Below are 22,194 nucleotides of genomic sequence, written 5' to 3'. Positions count from 1 at the left end.
TTATGTCTACTTTGTAAAGTTGCAACTTATCTTGGGAGTAGTAGTAGGGCAAGGGCAAGACTTCCATTTTTAGTGTTAAATTTCTGGTTGGCTGTTACTTAAAACTAAAACATGGTGACTGATTCTATTGTGGCTTTTCACAGATCCCTTTGTTAAGAAATTCCATTTTGTACTTATCTTTAAACTATGCATTTGCGTTTTTTAATGTAAGTTTGAAGTACTTCTTTATTGTTGACACATCCTGTACAAAACAAAATCAGGAAACTGTAATATCACAAGTTCTTTTATCTTAGGTGAAATTTATATAAACTTATAAAGGAAATTACATCAAGTGTGCTTGTCTTAGTTTGCTCAAGTTGCTATAACAAAGTGTCATTTACTGATGACTTCAGATATTTTTTTCACAGTTCTGGAGGCTAGAAGTCCAAGATCTGGATGCTAGGATTGTTGGTCTGGTGAGGGCCTTCCTCTCAGCTGCAGAGTTGCCAGCTTCTGGTTGTATCTTCATATGGCTGGAAGGAGAAAGGGCTAGCTCTCTTCCTCTTCTCATTAAGAGTATTCATCCTGTCATGAAATCTATCATTACCTCCCAAAGGCCCCTCCCATCCCCAACCAATCCTGTTATGGTTAGTTTCAACATAAGAATAGGGAGGGGTGTTACACACATTCACACTTTGCTTCTACCTCTAGAAGCAGAGCTGGAGATTAGCTCAGCAGTGGACCTCTTTGCTTATTGGACTGAACCCTTGGCTTTCAATCTCCAATAACACACACAATTCCCTAAGTGGACATTCACAGGAAAGTCTGAATTTCTATAAGAATCAAAGATAGGGAAGGATTAAGTTTTCCATTCAGAGTATTTCAGGTAACTAGGACTATACCAGGAGAGTTTCTTTCCAAACAAGTCTTTCCTCTATGCTAGTCTGTGGTAGCAGGTAGAATCTATTTTCTATCCTGCACTTTTTGCTTTGAAAAAGCATATTGTAGTTTGGTTTTAAGAAAGCATGTCTCTATAGCTTGACAGAGGTGAGTTTTAGTCCTTCAGCTTGTCACCCAGTCTTTTGAGTGACTCACTGCCCTGTATTCTACCTTCTTAAATTGTGTACAGACATTTAACAAGTGCTGAATCACTGGCTATTCTGAATATCCATAATTCATTTCTTCATAATCTGAGTTCCTGGTACTAACTGCCTTGCACTGTTGGGGTTTCCCAACAGAGTGGGGGGGGGGGGATGAGATTGGCACAGCTTACTGAAGCCATGTCCACTGGCACCATGCAGGGAAGGACAGGGATGAAAGCTAACTGGCTAGCTTGACACCAAAGTACTGCTCTTCCTGTACATACTGGTGTACAGTTTCTGCTAAAAAGACTTCCTGATATATTCTAGATCCCATCTCTTTCTACCCTGAAGAGGATGCTGGTTTCTACTGCACAATTCCCTGGGAAGCTGATCTTCTCTCGGCCCTTCATGAAAAACTCTGGCCAAAGAACACCAGGCACCATTCACAGGCCTGTTAGACTTAAGTAAATATCGTATGAGGAAGAGTCTGGTCTTTTTTGCTCAAACTAAACCTCTTCTAGCTGTGTAGCACACAAGGACTACTATATGGTAGCCACTGGCACAGCAAGCACTATTTGGATCATCTTATTCTTTAGCCTCTTGAGACGTAGGTAAATTACACTTGTACTTCTGCTTGAACCTTACAGAAGGAGCCCTCTGACTTTTGCAAAGGGCTTGGAAATTTACCAAAAAGTGCCAGCTGTAGGAATATTCAATATGTAAGCCTTTATGAACAAAGGACAACAGTCCGAGGGGGATGTACAAGCTTTTGGAGTCCTTGATTGTTACCTTTATTACCCAAGTTGTTCTCTAAGGGGAGCATTAAAAGGTGCAAATCTACTTGTGGAGGTTTCAAGGAAGTCTACGAAGTCTAAGAAATAGGTTCAAAGAGTAACTCAGAGAAATCGCAGTCTTACAAAAAGAGGACACAGAATGGAGCTGTGGTAATGTAGGAAAGGGCTGAGAAACATTCCGGAGATGTTTTAGCTGGACGAAGTCCTAAAAGTTTACTTTCTTTTCAGATCAGGCCTCTAGGCTAGATTGACCTTGAACTCATGATCTTGCTTCCACTGCCTCCCAAGTGCTAGGATTACAGATGTGTGCCACAAGCCCTGGTGGAAAAGTTTAAACATTGACCTGCCAGATTTTACTCACAAAACTATTTTTGAGAATGTTATTGGAACAGAGCACTGTTTCTTCTAAAGTCTTTGCTCCTGGTAATTACTATTCCAGATCTTCCTCATGAAGGAGACACAAACTAATGGGAACATTTTAGCACAGCAAGAAGATAAATTCCTGGGCTGGAAGCTTGGCCTAGTGGTAGAGTGCTTGCCTAGCATGCATGAAGACCCAGGTTCGACTCCTTGGCACCACATACATAGAAAATGCTGGAAGTAGTGTGGTGGCTCAAGTGGTATGGCTCTAGCCTGGAGAAAGTCCAAGGACAGTGTTCAGGCCCTGAGTTTAAGCCCCAGGACTAGCAGTGGGGGGAAAAAAAAGAAGATAAATGCCTTGTGCAGAAGAGTCCATAACTGAGGTGACCGAACTGGAGATCTTACTCCTCCCACCTCCACCCTGCACAAGTACATGCACAGGGTGACATGTGCCAAGGACCAGGTGTCTTAGGAGCAACAATTGTCCTGCAAGTGAGAGAGCCTTCGGGCAATAAGGTAATGGTGATGACAGCTATGTTACTGTCCACAGGGTACCAGCACCATTATTTTAGTTAACCTTAATTTTTTTTTTTTTTTTTTTTTTGCCAGTTCTGGGCTTGAGATCAGGGCCTGAGCACTGTCCTTGGACTTTCTCAAGGCTAGGGCTCTATCACTTGAGCCTCAGCACCACTTCTGGCTTTTTTCTATGTATGTAGTACCAAGGAATCGAACCCGGGTCTTCATGCATGCTAGGCAAGCACTTTAACCACTAGACCAAACTCCCGGCCCCAACCTTAAATATTTTTTGAGCCAGTAATTATTTTCATTTTTCAAAGTGTGACTTTGCCAGGACCATACATGCTCGGAGTCCAGTGCTATCTGACTCACACTTTTTAATCTACAAAATGAGTGTCCCTGGACTACTTAGAATTTATAGTAGACAAAACATTACACTAGAAACTGTAAAGTGGAACCACTTTTATAATCCTCTACTTCACGTACAGTTGGGAAAGGACTACAAACTGAGGCGGATGTGGTAGAGCATGACAGGACTGACCCCAGACCTCACTAAACCCAGACTACCTTTCAGATTTGACAATCCAGAGGAAACTTTTCTATATCCTAGGACTGCCTTCCTGTTCAAGGATCCGAGAAGTTAATGAGAAAGAAGTTAATGAGAATGTGACAGAACTCATGTTAAGGAGTACATTTCCACTTGAGAAGAAGTCACTCTAAAGAAACTTTACTGGGCTTAGTAGTGTACACCTGCAATTCCAGCTACTCTGTAAACAGAGATTGGGAAGAATATTGTTCAAAAATGCAAAAAAAAAAAATTAGACCCATTCCCCCTCATCTCAAAAGCAAGCTGGGAATGCTGATCCACAACTGTAAATCTAGCTGTGAGAGCGGTATGTGGTACTAGGATCATGCATTGAAGCTGGCCCTGGGGGGCTGGGAGGGGATAGGAAGAAAGACCTTATTTGAAAACTAAGGCAGAAAGGGCTGAAGTATGGCTGAACAGTAGAATGCTCCCTAGTAAATACAGTCCCCAAATTTACACCCAGTACTGCCAGATGACAGATTTAGCATGTACAATATAAAAAAGTACAAAAAAAGGGAAAACATATAAATGAGTAGTTTGTTCCAAAGGAAAACAATTTGCTTTATTTTAAAACAGTTATCTTCTTTATTGGAGCACTAGCCAAAATTCAAAAAAATTTCTTAAAGGCAGTCAGATTCATTTTCTGATTTTTTTTTTTTGGGGGGGGGGAGGAATGGGCAGTCCTGCATACTAGAGATTAAACCCTGGCCTTGACCAGACAGACTGGAGGTAGTACAGTATTATTTTGGGATACAGGCTAATTTTTGCCAGAACTAGACTCAGACTTGTAATCCTCTTGCCTCTACTTCTGAGATTACAGAAATTGTCTGAATTTCTTAAAAGAGGATTTTCAGGCCAGATGCTGTTCGCTCATGCCTATAATTCTAGCTACTCAGGTGGCTGAGATCTGAGAACCATGGTTCAAAGCCAGCCTGGCAGTAAAGTCTGTGAGACTCTTATCACCAACCACCAAAAAAAAAGCCAGAAGAGGTAGGCTCTGAGTTCAAGCCCCATCACTAACAAAAAGAAAAAGGGGGGGAAAAAAAAGGAAGAGAAAGTTCACATGACATAAAACATTTAGAAAGAACGCATCAAGTGGCTCATACCTATCCCACTGAGGATGCTGAGAGCATCTTAGGTTTTGAGGCCAGCTGGGCAAAAGGTTCCCGAGTCCCCATCTCAACCAATAAGAAGCTAGGTGTGGTGGCATGTACCTGTTATTCCAGCTCTACAGGAAGCATAAATAAGAAGATCACAGCCTAAGCCAATAAGGATATAAATTCAACTTCAACACCTTATCTCAAAAATGAGCAGAGCAGAAAGTGCTAGGAGCATAGCTCAAGTGGTAGTGCTGCCTAACCAAACACCAAGTCCTGAGCCCAAAGCCCTAGTATCTAAAAACAAGAAAAGAAAGTGGCCAAGAGCGTGGCCTAGTAGTAGTACAGTGCTTGCCTAGCATGCATGAAGCCCCAGGTTTGATTCCTCAGTACCAGATAAACAGAAAAAAGCCAGAAGTGGTGCTGTGGCTCAAGCGGTAGAGTGCTAGACTTGAGAAAAACCCAAGGACAGTGCTTAGGCCCTGAGTTCAACCCCACCAGTAGCGCAAAAAAAAAAAAAGGTAAACTAGGGCTGGGAAGCAGCTCAGTCAGTGGCAAAGCCTTTGCCTAGCAAATGCAATGTCCTGGTTTCAATCCCCAGTAACAAAAAAGAAAAGACAAAACAACAACAAAACAGTTTTAAAAAAAAACAAAAAACAAAATTTAAACTAACCAAACTATAAAATGTATTGTCTCAGATTTTGTTAATACTTAGGAGAATAACACATAGGTATTATCAATAACTTAAAATATCTATCTACTTTTCTTATCTTTTTTTTTTTTGGTTGGTTGTGGGACTTGAACTCTGGGCCTCGGCATTGTCCCTGAGCTCTTCTGCTCAAAGCTAGCGCTCTACCACTTGAGCCACAGCGCCTCTTCAAGTTTCTTGGCAATTAACTGGAGATAAAGAGTCTCATGGGGGACCAGGAGTGTAGTCTGGTGGTAGAGTGCTCACCGAGCATGCACAAACCCTAGGATCGATTCCTCAATATCTACTCAGAAAAAATCGCAAATGGTGATGTGGCTCATGTGACAGAGTGCTGGCTTTGAGCCAGTGCCCAGGCCCTGAGTTCAAGCACCAGGACTGACAAAAAAAAAAAAAAAGTCTCATGGACTTCCTTTTGTGCTAGGGCTGGCTTTGAACCGCAATCCTCAGATCTCAACCTCCTGAGCCGCTAGGATTACAGACGTGAATCACCAGTGCCAGGCTTGCTTTACCTATCTCTTAATTATCTCAGGTAGTATAACTAACTAGTCTCTATATTTAAATAATAAATCTAAATATTTATACCTAGTAGGATATTCTGGCACTAACTTCAGTTCAGATCAAAAACAGAAGATCATGAAAATGTATTTTGTATTTTAACATATGATCACTTATAGAAAGTCCTTTGGAACCCTACATGAGAAGTACTCTACTTTCTAGTAACACCAAAGATTTATACTGCATAATAATTAATCAGAACAGCATTCTGACCAATAAATAAATAATCTATGGAAAATTCACTTGCCTATTCAATGCTGTTTCGTTATAAAGTTAGTATTAAAGCTAAAATTTTGGCTCCTGGGGATAGAGTTCAATTTGTAGAAGACCTTTCCTAGAAAAAAGTACAGGACAGAGTTCAAATCCAGGGACCATTAAAATTTTTTTTAGCTTTAAATTTAAACTCCATTCATGCTGACAATTCCAGAAGTATTACTAACTTAGAAACAAATTATTTTTTATGATGTCATTTATTAAACTGAAAAGAAAAAGATGGTACATTCTGGTTTTTACTGAAGTAATTTAATAATTTGATTTGTCACTACTTGAAAAGCCCATCAAAACTGGATGGCACTGAGGTATAAGCAGCTTTCCTAGTCCTGGGTCTTCTTCCTAACAGGAAGCATTGGAATTTCAGAAGTGGACATCATCTGGTTCCTATGTAAAACTCAGTTGCAAAAAAAAAAAAAAAATGGGAGAATCTAAGACAGAAGTTCTGTTCAAGGCAAGACTCCAATCTCAACTATTTCCCTCCAGGAACTTGGTTATACCAGTTGCTTCCTCAAGACTCAGTAAATGCTCACTGAAATCCAGGGAAGAAAGCAGTTCCCTCAAGGCCATCATTCCTTACTAACTTTTACATCAACTTCTATATCTAAACACATGCCTATAAAAACACTTGTACAGATAAATTAGTGTTAAGAATTAAAAATGCATAGTAATATCCACAAATATCTTTTCTATGTTCTGAAACCTTACAAATGTTTTAAAGCCTGGAACCCTGAACACCTTGGCCATACATTAAAACATGTCAAAATACATGTATGTTAAGGAGAGCTCCAGAACTGACCATCTCATAAAGCAAAACCCACCTAACGGTGCTTTCACTAGTGCTTAATCCACTAATTAGGTTAAAAAGGAGACCAATGAATTCTGAAGTCAGGTATTTACTAAATAGTGTTGATTTCTACTAGCTAAAACAGCCCTCACAAACCAACAGCTAAATCAGGACAGTCTTTCTCAGCTCATTGTCCTTTAGGAGTTTGAAACATTTTCAATTAAAGCCTTCATTTTCCCTGTAGACTTCAACATATGTGGCCCAAACTGGAAAAGAAGAAAGAAAAAACAAAAAGTTTAAAGATAGGTATCAGTTCCTATAATAGTAATGATATGCCTTTTTGCAAACCATGGATCACAGGGCTGAGTAAGTTCTATATGAAAACCCAAGCAGAACTGACAGGATGTTATACACAGAGGATATAGTAAGAGGACAAAAATGGAGCCAAATTTCTCCTAGAAAAAGAAAGCTACAATCATCTTCCCAATTTTGCAATTTCATCCTGTTCTCCATCCAAATGGAGGAAGAAACACAGAGCTCCCCTTACAATGTCTAAAGGATATCAGGGACATGTGAACTTGAACTTGAATTTGAACTTGCCTTGGGAATACATAAGCACATGTCCCCAATTGGAGTAACATAAATAAAGGGAATGTAAAAAATCTCTGAGCCTATTAAATCTGTTCAATCTTAATGACATGGGAGTCACCTTCAGGACCTAAACAGCTCACCCTCTTCAGAAAGCTTCCACAGGGTACACTATGAGAAGATGATCTTGCTTTGAGTTTCTATGTTATAACATATACCTTGCTCTGTAGAAAATCTTTACTAAATTTCACCTTATAATTTTTAACTACAAATATAACCCTGCATGGAAAATTTAACAGAGACTGAGTAAGCAGAAAGATGTGAACATAGCTTTTGTTTTCTTGTTCATGTTCTTCTACAATTTATACACTTTAAATGACCAACTACCAGCTACCATTATAGTGAGAAATATAAAAGCATAAGCACTAAATACAGATGTCATTTTTCCCAGCTAGTTGCAATCTGCCTTTGAATGGGAGCTAAACTCTTTTGAGGCCCATCTCACTGAATCTCACAGAAGATACACAGTTCTATGACTTGCCAGGGCAGGGGCTCTAACCTGGGCTGAGGTGCCAAGAGACACTGGGCCAATACTTACCAAGGCTGTCTCTGAGGTAGCCTCTGACTCGGATTTTGTGACTCCTTTTTCAGCTTCACCTGGGCTATTGTTTCGATACCGATAAGCAAATTTCTTTTTCAGAGCCTCTGCTATAAGAGCAGCAGGGTCCGTAGCATCCACTGGCTTGGGTTTTACATCTTGCTCTGACCTTTGAAAAATGAAAAAAAAAACAAGTTGGCAAGGCAATGTTCTGAGTCCCTCCAAAATGGACTCTGGGCCAGTGGTGCTTCTTCAGTGTCATGGCTACTCTGTGGCAACATCAACACACATTGCTTGCAGTGAGGTGCAGAGTGAAACTTAAGACTCAATAAAACATCATACAAGAGCCCAACAGGTATATATGTGGCTCGTGTGGTACAGTGCCTGCCGAACAAGTGAAAGGGCCCGAGTTCAAATCCTAGTATACGACCTACCCCCACCCCCCACCAAAAAAAAGGTAAAAAGACCCATATGATGTAATTCTATAGCATAGCTTGTGCTCTCCAAGGACCTGGCTCTGATGTGAGCACTGACACTCCTTCGCTGAACAAGTACACACAATCAAAACTTCATAGGAAAGCGTGATCCTTAAAGTAAAATTGGAAAGCTAAAGCAGCACCTGGAATGTTGGAGTTTTTTTGCTAATATCCTAGCTGTCAGACAATAAACATTTCTAGGGAAGCTAAGCAGTTTGGTTTTGCAAGATATAAACTAACAGGAAACTGAAAAAAGAAGGTAAGTGTTATGCTCACCTCTTGACTGACCGAAGTTTCACACTGTTCATATCTTTAAGGATTTCTAGCATATTTGGCTTGTCAGGTTTCTTTGGGTTGCTAGCCAAAGAATTTCCGGCATTGGCTTTCTGCTCTCTTCGTGACTTAATCAGGTCAATAGCAGACATACTTTGGTGAAGTCCTGGTAGAGGTGGAGGGGGAGGTGGGGGTAGAGGTGGAGGTGGTGGTGGTGGGGGAAGAGGAGGGGGAGGGGCTATGGTAACAGATGAATCTAAGTCACCTACAAAAGAAATGAGAAGAAATGAACAATCCTGCTGGCAATAAGCAAAAGTATATTAGAGGCTCTTATATTCCTGAATGTTGTCTTAAAAAGAATCTCAGTTGCCAGGTGTGGTGGCTCATGCCTATAATCGTAGCTACTCAGGACGCTGAGATCTGAGGATCAAGGTTTAAAGCCAGTCTGGGCACAAAGGGACCTGAGACTCTTATCTTCAGTTAACCTCTAGAAAATGGGAAATGGGGCCTGGCTCAAGGGTAGGGCAGGCCTGGAGCTGAATAGCTCAGGTATACTGCCCAGGCTGAGGTTCAAGTCCCATGACCCACCAAAAAAAACCCAAAAAACAAAAAAAAAAAAACAGAATCTCAGGAGCTCAGTTACTTCTTGACTCTGAGCTACAGTCACTGAATACAAACTCAACAGATGGCAAAGTTCCACTCAACTTAGCAAAGGTATGTTTGTGATATACCAAATGCTCACATCTGCTCCTAACACATTATGTAATCACCCTGTGCAGTAATACAAAGCAGTATTCATGACATAAACATCTCCACTGTGCAGTTTGATAATTCAGTGCTGTTTATCAAAGAAAACTTTGAAAAACTGTGGCTCATCTAAAGGATATTTTCTTTCATATAAGATATAGGTATTATGAGCTTTCACTGACTGAAATGTTTATGGAAAATTATAACTTACTATTGAATTAACTTGTAGAAGAAAAAATTGTCATAATTCTTTTAAAAATGAGTTTAAAAAGTTATAAAATAACCTAAAATTCCTTTCTGCACAGTCAGAAATTAGAGAGTTGTCTAGTGGGTGAACTGTATTAATGGGGGTAGAGAGGAAATTGTACTCATACAATCATTTCACTCAAAAACTTAAACTCAATACAATGCACAAACACAAATTCCCAAGCTCTATGTTTTTCTAACATGCCAGAAGAGGGAGGTAAAGCAAAAGAAAACAGCAGTGCAATGTAACAGAAGAAAGAGGTAGGAGAGAGAGGACTTCAGGCTTTTGAAAAGCTATATGGTTGTGCAAAGTTCAATGAAGGAAGCACTCCTGTCCCCTCTTCCCCAAATACCTTTTCAGGCTGAAGGAAGTTTCAGAAGATGGCACAAGCAAAGTGCCTGAGAAGCAGGGTAATTAATCACCCCAGTCTTTCAACAGAGCTAATTAATACATGAGTCTAGCCAAGACTTAGGAACAACAGGAAAAGCAACCACTACTTGCCAACAGGAGAGCAGGGTAGGATTTAGAGGCTGTTTTCTTCTCCATAGAAGAAATGATACACTACTTAAAGCAAGAGCACTAAGCCAGAAGACCTGAATTCAGTTTGTATTGTGCATGTGAAGAAGGGGAACAATCAACCATTCAGCAACTGCTGGATGCTATAAGGCATTTTGTATATTTTCCATCTGTGCTTGCACAGACTATTTTGAAATAACCTTAAGAACCATCACTAATGGGTCAATCATGAATCAAGCAGTATTTTCCTTGTTTCCAGGGACTACAGACCTGCAGCGAGATTTTGTTGCTCTTGTAGGGTCACAATTTTGGCGATCTGAGCTCGGAGAGCAGCAAGCTCATTTTCAAGCGCAGAGATCTTTTGCAGTGCTTCCTCATTGGCCAGGGCCTTAGTCTTTAGTGAAGGATTTTCTTGAGACAAGTTGGGTAAGGAAATCTGCCTGCTTGGGGACTTCTCAAGGTAAGGAAGGCAATCCTGATGGGGTGATTTTGACACGACTTCTGTCCTGCAAGAAGATGTAAGGTGGCTTTATAAAGACACATGAAAAGTCACCACTACCCATGAGCAGAGCAGTAAAGCAAAGCACTCACAAACCACTGTCCAGGCCAAGCTTTCAGAAATCCCCTCCTATTATTAAGAAAAAGAAAACAGCAAGGCATTTGAAACCTTATGGAACTACACAGGAAGTCTAGGGTATTTACTGTCTATCACTCTTTTTAGTCTATACAGAATATGAGCAAATCAACACTATTAAGTGACATTACATACCAGGCGTGGTGGCTCACGCCTGTAATCCTAGCTACTCAGGAGGCTGAGATCTGAGGATCATGGTTCAAAGCCAGCCCAGGCACTAAAAAATCTGTTATCTAAGCATATATACCTATTTCCTTCGCTTTTATACAAGTTGTTTTTCCCACCCGGTATCTCTCAGCCACATTTGTCTTCAATTCTTTTTTTTTTTTTTTTGGTGGGACATGGGGCTTGAATTCGGCCTGGGTGTTGTCCCTGAGCTCTTCAGCTCAAGGCTACCACCCTACCCGTTTTTTACAGGTTAATTGCAAATAAGAGTCACAGGTCCTTTTGGGTCCTTTTGTGCCCGGGTTGGCTTTGAACCTTGATTCTCAGATATCAGCCTCCTGAGTAGATAGGATTACAGGAGTGAACCATGGCACCCAGGAAATTGCTTCCCTTTCTAAAGCAGTCCACATTTTATTTCTCCTTTATTCCCATCTGGGATAGCTGAAGATTCAGAAAATGCCTGAATTCTATCTTTTGATGTACCAGTCACTGAGAACTCAATAGTGCCCAAACAATTCTTCATACAAGCAAAGAAAATTACAACAACATTCCTAACTCTAGACAAAATTATCTAGTGAGAAGCCAAGGACTTTATGTATGTGAGGAAAGACTCCTGTGTTTGAAAGTTAACTGAAGAGAAAGAGAAGTAACACTGAATACAACCTCTGCTGTCAAACATTGGGCTAACTTTCTCTGTTACTACATTTAACCCAAACCCCATGAGGCAAGTAGTACTAATTTACATCTTAAGACACGGTTGAAATCATATAGTACTTGTACAACAGCCAATATAGAGTTAAATTTATGATTTTATGCTGTCATTCTATGAAAGATCAAAGTACTCTTTGCCCTAAAAACTAAAAATAATTATAACATAGAAATCTCTCTGGTCAGACTTCATATTACCATTAAAGTTTCTTTACACTGGGAACGGGGACCAGGAAGGTCCTCTCTGGCATGTTCAAGAGTGCAAAGGAATGGGAGTGCTTTGATTTGGAGGCTTAAAGATAGGAAAAGAACTCCTATAAAAGAAAACACAAAGGTACAGTGCCCGAGTTTAAAAAATAATATTTATAGAAATGAACTCCAGGAAATGGAAACAGTATTTTTCTTAATTCTTTTGTCTTGTTTATTCATTTATCCATCTGAAGGGTTAGGGAAACACAGAAATGGAAGGACAAAAAGTGAACAAATTCAGTAGACACCATGTTGAAAATGAACTATTCAACTTTTGGGCAGAAATAGGAGGAGAAAACAGGGAGAGTAAAAGAAGTAGTTACATTGTCCAAAAAGAAATGTACTCATTACCTAACATATAATTGTTAAGCCCTCCATACAATAACTTTATAATAATTTTTAAAAATCAAATAAAACAAATTGCTCCTTGTTCTAAATCAGTGTAAGAAAAATTATGTCCAAGATGCCAGGAGTTTGGCCTAGTGGTAGAGTGCTCGCCTAGCGTGCATGCAGACCTGGGTTTCATTCCTCAGTATCACATACATCGAAAAAGCCAAAAGTGGTGCTGTGGCTCAAGTGGTAGGGCTCTAGCCTTGAAAAGCCGAAGGCTCAGGCCCTGAGACCAGGACTGGCAAAAGAAAAGAAAAGAAAAAGAAAAGGTAGGGGAGGAAGAATACTCTTATCTCCAATTAACCACTAGAAGACAGGAAGTGGTGTTGTGGCTCCAAGGGTAGGGCAATAACCTTGAGCTGAAGAGCTCAGGGACAACACCTGGGCCCAGAGTTCAAGCCCCATGACACATAAAAGAGTCTCATAGACTTTAGTACCGGGGATGGCTTTGAACTGTGATCCTCAGATCTCAGCTTCCTGAGTAGCTAGGATTACAGGCATGAGCCACCACACTTGGCTGACCAACTGTTGTTTAAGTCACAAATTTCTCTGAAAAGCTGATTGTTTGTAGGCAATTAGCCATAATATACCCCTCTGGAAATTCATCTCATTTCTGGAATCACAGCTGAATCCCAACTGAATAATCTCTATGATTGGTTCCATCAATGAGCACAGCGAAAATGCTAGTTACTGAATTTGAGCAATGCTCAAATGGGATATGGATGGATATTAGCTAGCTGCCAGTACGCAATGCACAGTGTCGGAAGTTACTTACTCTAAGTGACCACCAAAACCAAAACAGCAACAAAGAGTAGAAACAAAGAAGAAAACATTTATTTCAAGGCAGCACTGTGCCCAGCTAACGAGATTACATTTCCCAGTGTCTCTTGCTAAGTGAGTAGCCAAGTGACCAAACGAGGCCATGTTTGTGGGCCACTTAAAGGGAGGCACCCATGAGAAGAAAGTCCTTCCACCTCAGCCTCTCTTCCTGCTAGGATCCATCTGCATCGTAGATGGTGTTCTAGAGTGACAGAGGATACTATGGATGCTGTGGACTCCCCTTAAGGATAACGGAGAGCCTGGCTAGATTTTGATGACACTGCAGAGCACAATCAGCTCTGGATAAACTTCTTGGGTATCTTTGAGAAAAGATAAAACTTCAGCTTATGTAAGCCACCACTATTATGGGTTTTTCTATTATAAACTTAATCGCAACTCCTCATACACTCAGCTATTACATTCTACTTAGTTTCTTTTAATGGGATAGTGGTATACTGTACTTCTGTTTGTTTGGGGTTTTGTTTTTTTGTGCAGGTACAGAGGCTTGAACTCTTGCTAAGCCTTTTCACTCATAGCTGGCACTGCTAGCACTTTGAGCATACTTCCAGTCCTACATTTTTGCTGTTTAACTACAGGTAAGACTCTTTTTATATTTTTCTGCCTGGCTGTCTTTGGACTTCAATCTTTAGATCTCAGCTTCCTGAGTAGCTAGTATTACAGATGTGAGCCACCAGTGCCAGGCTTGTACTTTTAATGGAGAACCTGTATTCTTAGCTTCTGACATTAGGAACTGAGTTTAGGTATTTACTTTTTTGTTTTCTAAATTTAATTTATTCCCTGCTAGTTATATTACATTGTTTACAAGTTTTTTGCTTTTCTTTTTGTTTTGTTTTGTCAATCCTGGCTTGAACTTGGAGCCTGAGCACAGTACTTGGGCTTTCTCGAGGCTCTACCACTTGAGCCACAATGCCACTCTGGCTTTTCTGTGTATGTGGTACCAAGGACTCCAACCCAGGGCTTCGTGCATGCTAGGCAAGCACTCTACCCCTATGCTACACTCCCGACCCAACCATAACATTTTTGAACAAAAGGATTTGGAGAAAAAAAATTTTTCCTTTCACTAGCATAATATCAACTTTGTTTACTTAACTTGGAATATTTGTGGGATAGGGAAATGTTTGGATTGCAAAGCTTGAATTACTGTTTCCTGTTTTAGACTGACATGTAGGAGAAACAGATGATGAAATTTCTATAAAAGATACATGTAGAATGAACACAAGTAAACTTCAGTAAGGAACATTATCAATGCTCAGATCAAATGTATCCACATGATATTTGAAAAGTTATGCTACAGAATTCATCAGTTTAGGTGCATGCAATTTAATTAATCTACAAAAAAAGACATTAAAAATTTTTAAAAATTGTGTGAATGCTCCTTGCAAAAGTGTGATATATACCACACACACTCCTTTATACTTTCCTACATAGGAAAGTACATATCAATGTTATAACAATATTAACAGTACTATAAAAATTCTTATTTAACATACTGCTTCAAATATACTCTTGGTATTTACTTATTTATTTTTGATCAGTTGTGAGGCTTGAATGCTAGGCCTGGGTGCTTTCCCTGAGCTCTTCAGCTCTACCACCTTGAACCACAGCACCACTTCCAGTTTTCTGGGGGCTAATTGGAGATAAGAGTCTCACAAACTTTCCTGCCAGGACTGGGTTTGAACCATGATCCTCAGATCACAGCCTCCTGAGTAGCTAGGGTTATAGGCATGAGCCACCAGTGCCCAGCTTGGTATTGTTTTAATAAAACTAAAAATGACTTTTAAAAAACTAGGGGCCGGGAGTTTGGCCTAGTGGTTAAAGTGCTTGCCTAGCATGCATGAAGACCCGGGTTCGATTCCTCAGTACCACATGTAGAAAAAAGCCGGAAGTGGTGCTGAGGCTCAAGTGTTAGAGCTCTAGCCTTGAGAAAGTCCAAGGACAGTGTTCAGGCCCTGAGCTCAAGCCCAGGACTGGCAAAAACAAAACAAAACAAAACAAAACAAAAAAACTATTTCTTGAAGGGACTAAGGAAAACAATGATAATACAGTGGGAGTAAAATAATTCTAGTGTAACAGATCATTATCTGAGCAAAATACAGAGATCTCAAGGGAATGTAGCACGGAAGGCGTGGAGAAAGAAGGGCGAGTGTAGTATCTGAGAGTGATTAAAAGGAGTGAAAAGCACAAGGAAATATGGAGACAACAAAGTAAGAGAAGTAGAACTAAGGACAACAGAAACTGGCCAGAAACACATATCCTACTGCTTCTGGTTACATGAAAGCAGAACTTTGCTTTGTTCATCAAATTCTACAAATATATTCATTTCAGAATATGAAAAACTAGAGAGGTTTCATACAGGAAATAGGAGCATCAGAATTAGTAAACAAAATGATTTTAAAAACAAGTTTGCTAAAACAACAACTAGTGGTCACTTTGGCAAAGACTATATATTCCTACTTAATAATCTAAAAATGATGAGACTCAAAAGTCTCAAAAGAGACTCAAAAAAAAAAAAAGAGTCTCAAAAGAGACTCAAAAAAAACTACACAAGTTGCTTAGGGTACTTATCATTCAAGTGGGTTAATCTTCAAATTTCAAGAATTACTCCACAATATCCAGAATAAAATAAGATAATATGTCAGGGCATTAAGATATTAATTGCAGGCCAGGAGTCCTAGTGGTAAGAGTGCTAGTTTAGCATGCACAAACACCCAGGTTCGACTCCTCAGTACCACATATATAGAAAAAAATCTGGAAATGGTGCCTGGTTCAAGTGGTAGGGCTCTAGCCTTGAGAAAGCCCAAGGACAGTGCTCAGGCCCGGAGTTCAAGGGCCAGGACTAGGAAAAAAAAAAAAAGATATTAATTGCAAGGCATAACTGAATAGAGGCTATGATAAAGAAAGAAAAAATAATGAATAGTAAGCAGAAAACACAGTATTGGGTGGTGGTGGTGTGTGTGTGTATGTGCATGTACATGCAAACAAGCACATGCACACATGCTTGAACTTAGGGCCTTTTGCTCTCGTTCAGCTTTTTTGCTCCCATCTGGCACTCTACCACTTGAGCTATACCTCCAGCCCAAAAGAACAGTGGCTCCCATCTGGCACTCTACCACTTGAGCTATACCTCCAGCCCAAAAGAACAGTGTTTTAAAAAGTGTTAAGTTTCTATATCTTCCCATAACTCCTATGAGTGAGTTATGTTTTGTTTTTCTTTCAATCTTCTGAAATTTTAAAGGAAAAAAAATAGAGACATATGGAGATGAATAAGGTAGAAGACAACTTCAGATTGTTTTCATTTTTTGTTAGTCATAGGGCTTGAACAGGGCATGGGTGCTGTCCCTGAGTTATTATTTTTGCTTAAGACTGGCCACTGTACCACTTTGGGCCACAGCTCTACTTCTGGTTTTCTGGTGGTTAACTGGAATTAAGAGTCTCTCTCGCAAACTTTCCTGCCCGGGGAAGTGTCTTTGAACCACAATCCTCAGATCTCAGCTTCCTGACTAGTTAGGATTACAGGCATGAGCCACCAGCACCTAGCTTAAGTTTCTTAAAACCATCTTCACCATACCACCTTCAACTACTGAAATTTCTACAAGTTTTGTTTTGTTTTGATTTGGGCTCCAAAATGCTACAAGGCAGTTGCTCACAGACTCCTATATAGAATACTTCTGTACTGAAATAATCTTACTTATTTTTAATATCACTATCAAAAGAAGCCGATTCTGGATCACAATTGAAATAAACACAGAGAGCTTTTATCACTCTAGTAACTATGTCAAAGAAAGTTCTAAATCAAGGATTATATCTCTGGGGTCTTTTCTGTTTCCTCAGAGTGCCTTATCTAAACAATGTGGTTATTTTCAAAATGACTTTTACAAGTCCTCCTTCACCTTCGTGGTTTAAAGAGCAATGAAGGGAAGTGACACTATGCCTCAAAGTGGTAGAGCACTAGCCTTAAGATGAAGAGCTTAGGGACAGTGCCCAGGCCCTGAGTTCAAGCTCCACAACTCGTCAAATAATAAATGAATGAATGAACAAAAGAGCAATTTTGTTAGAATTCAGAAAGGAAAAGAAGTTTTCAGGTTAGCTTTTGTAACACAAAGCTGGAGGGAATGAACAATCTTTTCAAAGTGAGCCAGTGGCCTGGTAAATATGAACATCCTATGGAGACAAGCCCAGGATGAGCAGGGACCTGGGACTGGACGGCCACTGCCTGCAAGAGTGTTGTGATGCTCTACCAAAACCAACTCACATTAGTTATTCCTGAGCTCAATCCAACACAAGCCGTCTGTGGTTTTATGGTTTAGAAGTTAGATCTTCCTAAAAGTGGTATACTATTTCACCTTTGAATGTACTATTAGATTGATGTTCCAGTAAGTTATTGGTTAAAATGGCAGGTCAGAGAGTAAAGATGGGAATGATGCTGTTTTATGTGCTGTGATAGCTAACTACTCTTATCCCTGGAGTCTCCTCGTGTGTGATCAACTAGGAGCTATGCCAGGGGTCTGCCTGCTTCCCCAGTCATTTCCTTTACAGTCCTGGTGCTCCAACGTCATCTTCCCTGACAGCCCTTTAAAGCACCTCATTTTGTTTTGCCCATTTTCAACTCAAGACTGAAAAATCAGCTGGACAGCTGAATATCTATTTAGTTCCACCAAATACAGGTGACCGTCTATGTCCATAGACTCTATATCCATGGAATTCAATCAACCATAGATGGGGAAAATTCTTTTTAATTATATACATTGCACATGCATAGACTTTATTTTCTTGTCATTATTACCTAAACATTATACTATATTAAGTATTGTAAGTAATCCAAAGATGTAACGTATAGGCTGGGGTGTGGGGGGATTATATGCAAATACTAAACCAGTTTAAGAATTGAATACCTGTTGATTTTGGTATAGGCGAGGATCCTAGAATCAATGCTCCTAGGATACTGAGGGGCAAGGAATAACTGAGTATATGTTCATCTTCCTCATAAATTACAAGTGTTCTTGCACAGGAAAATGTAACTTATAATACTTTTAAGGATGATGAGCCTAAGAAATTTTATTTAAGTGGATGAGTAGTTCAATGGTAAAGCATGTGTCCAGCCCATGCAAAGCCCTACACCACCATAAAAAAGTTTGATATGCATACAGTATTTCTACATAAGAATTAAATACAATTAGATGTTATTAACTTAGAAGCTGGACATCGATGGCTCCCACCTATAATCTTAAAGATACTCAGGAGGCTGAGACTGCAGTTCAAAGCCAGCTTAGGCAGGAAAATTTCTTTTTCTCCCTCCCTCACCCCCTTCCTCTCTCCCTCCCTCCTTCTCCCCTCCCCCTCCCTCTCTCCCCCCCTCCCTCCTTCCTTCCCTCTCTCTCCCCCTCCCTCTCTCTCTCTGTCTCTCTCGTAAATGAGACACCTATCTCCAATGAAACACCGAAAAGCCAGAAGTGGAGTCGTAGCTCAAAGTGGTAGGATGCCAGCCTTGAGCAACGAAGTTCAGGTACATGCCCAGGCATGGCCTGACACTGGTTTCAGGAAAAGGTCTAAACTAGTGCACCATGTTTGGCTTTTAAACCTCTTCCCTATTCACATTTCTCACCCTTCATCACAGATCACTCTTCTTTGCAACCCCATAGCTTTGACCCTGTCTTCTGAGAAGTCTTTGTAAACATCTTACCCTTCATATGGTGGCCTTCTCCAATTGCTAGTACTTTACAGGATCAGAAATACTGCTTTCCTTTTTTTTAATATCCACCACCAAGTACTCCCAGATAATGATTATAACATATCATAATAACAGTAAAGCGCACATGTGGAACAACTATTTGAGTTCACAGTCAACATTTTATTCAGGCCTTCAAATAATTTGAAGCACATCTTCCAACTCTTATACTTTGTTTCCTTTAAGTCATAATTCATCCAACTCACAATGTTTGGAGAAACATTTTCTAAGTACATGAATTCTCTATGACCCCAATTGATCCCTCTGTCCCAATGAAAACATTATAATTACTGTATTTACAATCATCTTTTCTAGGCCCTCATACTAAAATATAACCTAAATGGCAAGGGATTTATGATTCACAAAGAGTTAGGACATAATTATATGTCCCTAGTAACTTTGTAAATACAAGCTGAATATTCAAAATGAGCAAGAAAAGAAGACTGCCCAAGTCAAAGAACAGGACTGACAACAGATCAAACCAAGCTATTAGAGGGAAATAATCAAATGCATCATCCTTTAAAGCAGACATTATCTTTCAGCTTTGAGACTCACCTTAGTCTTGTTGAGCACTCTCCTTCTTCTGTGGCCACCCATCCAACATCAGCAAAAGACACCACTGCATCCTCGCCTGGGTGTTTGGGACTCCATTCTGTCTCATGGCTGGTAAGCTGCAAGTAACAAACAATGAAAGTCCTTCATGTGGCACCAAAGTTCCTGATTTCCAGCTCCAGTACCAATGGTCTTAACTGTTAAGAAGGGGTCATTTAAAAACAAAAACTATCTAATCTTCTATCAATCCAAATCTTTGTCCTATGACTTTTAATAAAATAAACATATTATTACTAGAAACTAGGATTTTCTGTCAAGAAGGTATAATAGTAACTAACTCAGTCTATTTAACTAGTCCTGGGGCTTGAACTCAGGGCCTGAGCACTGTCCTTGGGCTTTCTTAAGGCTAGAGCTCTACCACTTGAGCCACTGCACCACTTCTGGCTTTTTCTTTGTATGTAGTTCTGAGAACTGTAGTATGAGTACTGTAGACCTGGGTCTTGGTGCATGCTAGGCAAGCACTCTACCACTAGTCCACAGTCCTGGCCCTTAACTACCTTTTGTTTGTAACACGATAAAATAAAGTGGCTTGACACATGCTAGACAGCATCTCACTATGTAGTTTAGGCTGACCCTGAAATCTTATCCTCCCTTCCCAAATTTCGGGATTAGACAACATAGGTATATATATTGTCATCATGCTTGGCCAAGTATTCCACTTTTTCAACCAATTCCTACCACTGCAAGAAAACCTAAAAGCAAAATTTCTGCATTGGCCAGGTGATATACCTATGTAGAAAAACACCAATTTAAGTTGGGCACCATGACTCACACCTGTAATCCTAGCTACACAGAAAGCTGAGTGAGATCTGATGATCATGGTTCAAGGACAGCCCAGTTAGAAGTCAGTAAAGTCCATGGAAATCTTATCTCCAATTAACCACCAAAAAGCTAGAAGTGTAGCCAAGGCTCAAGTGGCAGGGTAATATAGCCTTAGTAAAAAGCTCAGGGACAATGCCCAGGCTCTTACCTTAGTTCAAGCCCCAAGAATGGCAAAAACCAAAAACAAACAATCAGTCTAGAAGATGGAACACTCAAACAGTTATCATAGCCCAGACTCAGCCACTGATGTTTCTGGACAATATGATCACTTAAAAAAAAACTGTAGCTTGGTGGTATAAAACACTACTTGCGGGCCGAGAGTTTGGCCTAGTGGTTAAAGTGCTTGCCTAGCATGCATGAAGACCCGGGTTCGATTCCTTGGTACCACATACATAGAAAAAAGCCGGAAGTGGTGCTGAGGCTCAAGTGGTAGAGCTCTAGCCTTGAGAAAGTCCAAGGACAGTGCTCAGGCCCTGAGCTCAAGCCCAGGACTGGCAAAAAAAAAAAAAAAAAAAAAAAAAAAAAAAAACAAAACCAAAACACTACTTGCCCTAGATTTTTTTTCTAGCAGAAAAAATAAGAAATATATTTTAACTTTTTTAAATGATAAAAATTACATTTTGTTATATGGAACATATTTTTCAAATATGTACATACAATGGAATGGTAACATAGTTTACCCCAAATACTTAAGAACTTTTCTTATAATAGAAACTTAAAGTCTACTCATTAATTTCTGAAATGTAATATACTTATTAACTACAGTACAGGCTGTACAATAGATCTTCTGTGTGTCTACTTTTTTAAGTTGAACAGGAAAAGGGTTAAGAAAGGAGGAATTTGGGGGACAAAACAAATTCTGAAAAAAAAAAACTTGGTATGGCAATTAATAATATTCCTAGGTTCAAACAAGTCTTTAAGAGATTACTGATGAATAAAATGGTCCCAAACCATCAAAACACTTTTCCAGACTGCCAAATTTATAAAACATGAAGCTGAATTTGTTTACCTATAAAGGATCTTTTTATAGCTATCAGTCCTAAGAAAGGGACATCATTTGCAGTGCAATATAATATACTAGCATATTCCAGATTATCTAATAGTAAATGAAAAGACAAGAATAAGTTTGTTGTCGTTCTTGCTGTTGTTTTTGTCCTGAAAAATGAGGCTTACTCAAGGCCTCTTGTTCTTGCTTGGCTTTTTGCCAAGAGTTAAGAGTTGTACTCTACCCCTTAAGCAATACCTTTACTTCTGGCTTTTTACTGGTTATCTGGCCTATAAATGACTAGAGGATTTATCTGTCTAGGATGGCTTTAAATTGTGATCCTCAGATCTCTGTCTCCTGAGTAGGTAGGATTACAGATATGTGCCACCAGCACCCTGATAGGGTAAGTTATTTTATCTTTTTTTTTTGGGGGGGGGGGGAAGTACTCAGGAATCCAACCTTGATTTTTTTTTTTTTTTTTTTTGGCCAGTCCTGGACTTGAGCTCAGGGCCTGCGCACTGTCCTTGGACTTTCTCAAGACTAGAACTCTACCACTTGAGCCTCAGCACCATTTCCGTCTTTTTTCTATGTGTATGGTACCGGGGAATTGCACCTGGGTCTTGGTGCATGCTAAGCAAGCATGCTACCACTAGGCCAAACTCCCGGCCTTGATTATTTTTTATGCCAGTCCTGGGGCTTTTACTCCGGACCTGGCCTGGGTACTAACCCTGAGGGTTTGTTTTGTTTTTCCTTTCTTATAAATTCTCAGATCTTAGCCTTTTGAGTAGCTAGGATTACAGGGATGAGTCACCAGCATCTGGCTTATTTTTAACATTAGTAGTTAATATTTTTTAAAATTAAATTCAGCTAGCCCAAGTTCAAAG

General features: G+C 39.8%; 1 protein-coding gene across 3 annotated transcripts in view; it reads right to left on the bottom strand.

Moving 5' to 3' along the window:
• Nucleotides 1-229: 229 nt before the first annotated feature.
• Mtfr1 (mitochondrial fission regulator 1) overlaps nt 230-22,194 on the bottom strand; it is a 43,288-nt gene continuing 21,323 nt past the window's right edge. For 2 of the 3 annotated variants that reach the window (XM_090338884.1, XM_090338886.1), the window contains exons 4-8: nt 19,447-19,562; nt 10,451-10,686; nt 8,674-8,935; nt 7,922-8,090; nt 6,185-7,001 (exon numbers count right to left, since the gene is read on the bottom strand). In XM_090338884.1, the coding sequence (XP_090195010.1) occupies nt 6,933-7,001; nt 7,922-8,090; nt 8,674-8,935; nt 10,451-10,686; nt 19,447-19,562 (852 nt within the window). In that variant the 3' untranslated portion in view covers nt 6,185-6,932. Of the gene's footprint in view, nt 513-6,184; nt 7,002-7,921; nt 8,091-8,673; nt 8,936-10,450; nt 10,687-19,446; nt 19,563-22,194 lie in introns of those variants that run through there. The other variant, XM_090338887.1, reaches the window with a different exon arrangement.

The sequence above is a fragment of the Megascapheus bottae genome, chromosome 9, assembly GCF_031878675.1.
Source record: "Megascapheus bottae isolate mThoBot1 chromosome 9, mThoBot2.hap1, whole genome shotgun sequence".
NCBI classification, from domain to species: domain Eukaryota; kingdom Metazoa; phylum Chordata; class Mammalia; order Rodentia; family Geomyidae; genus Megascapheus; species Megascapheus bottae.
This window is presented reverse-complemented; position numbering and strand designations above follow the sequence as displayed.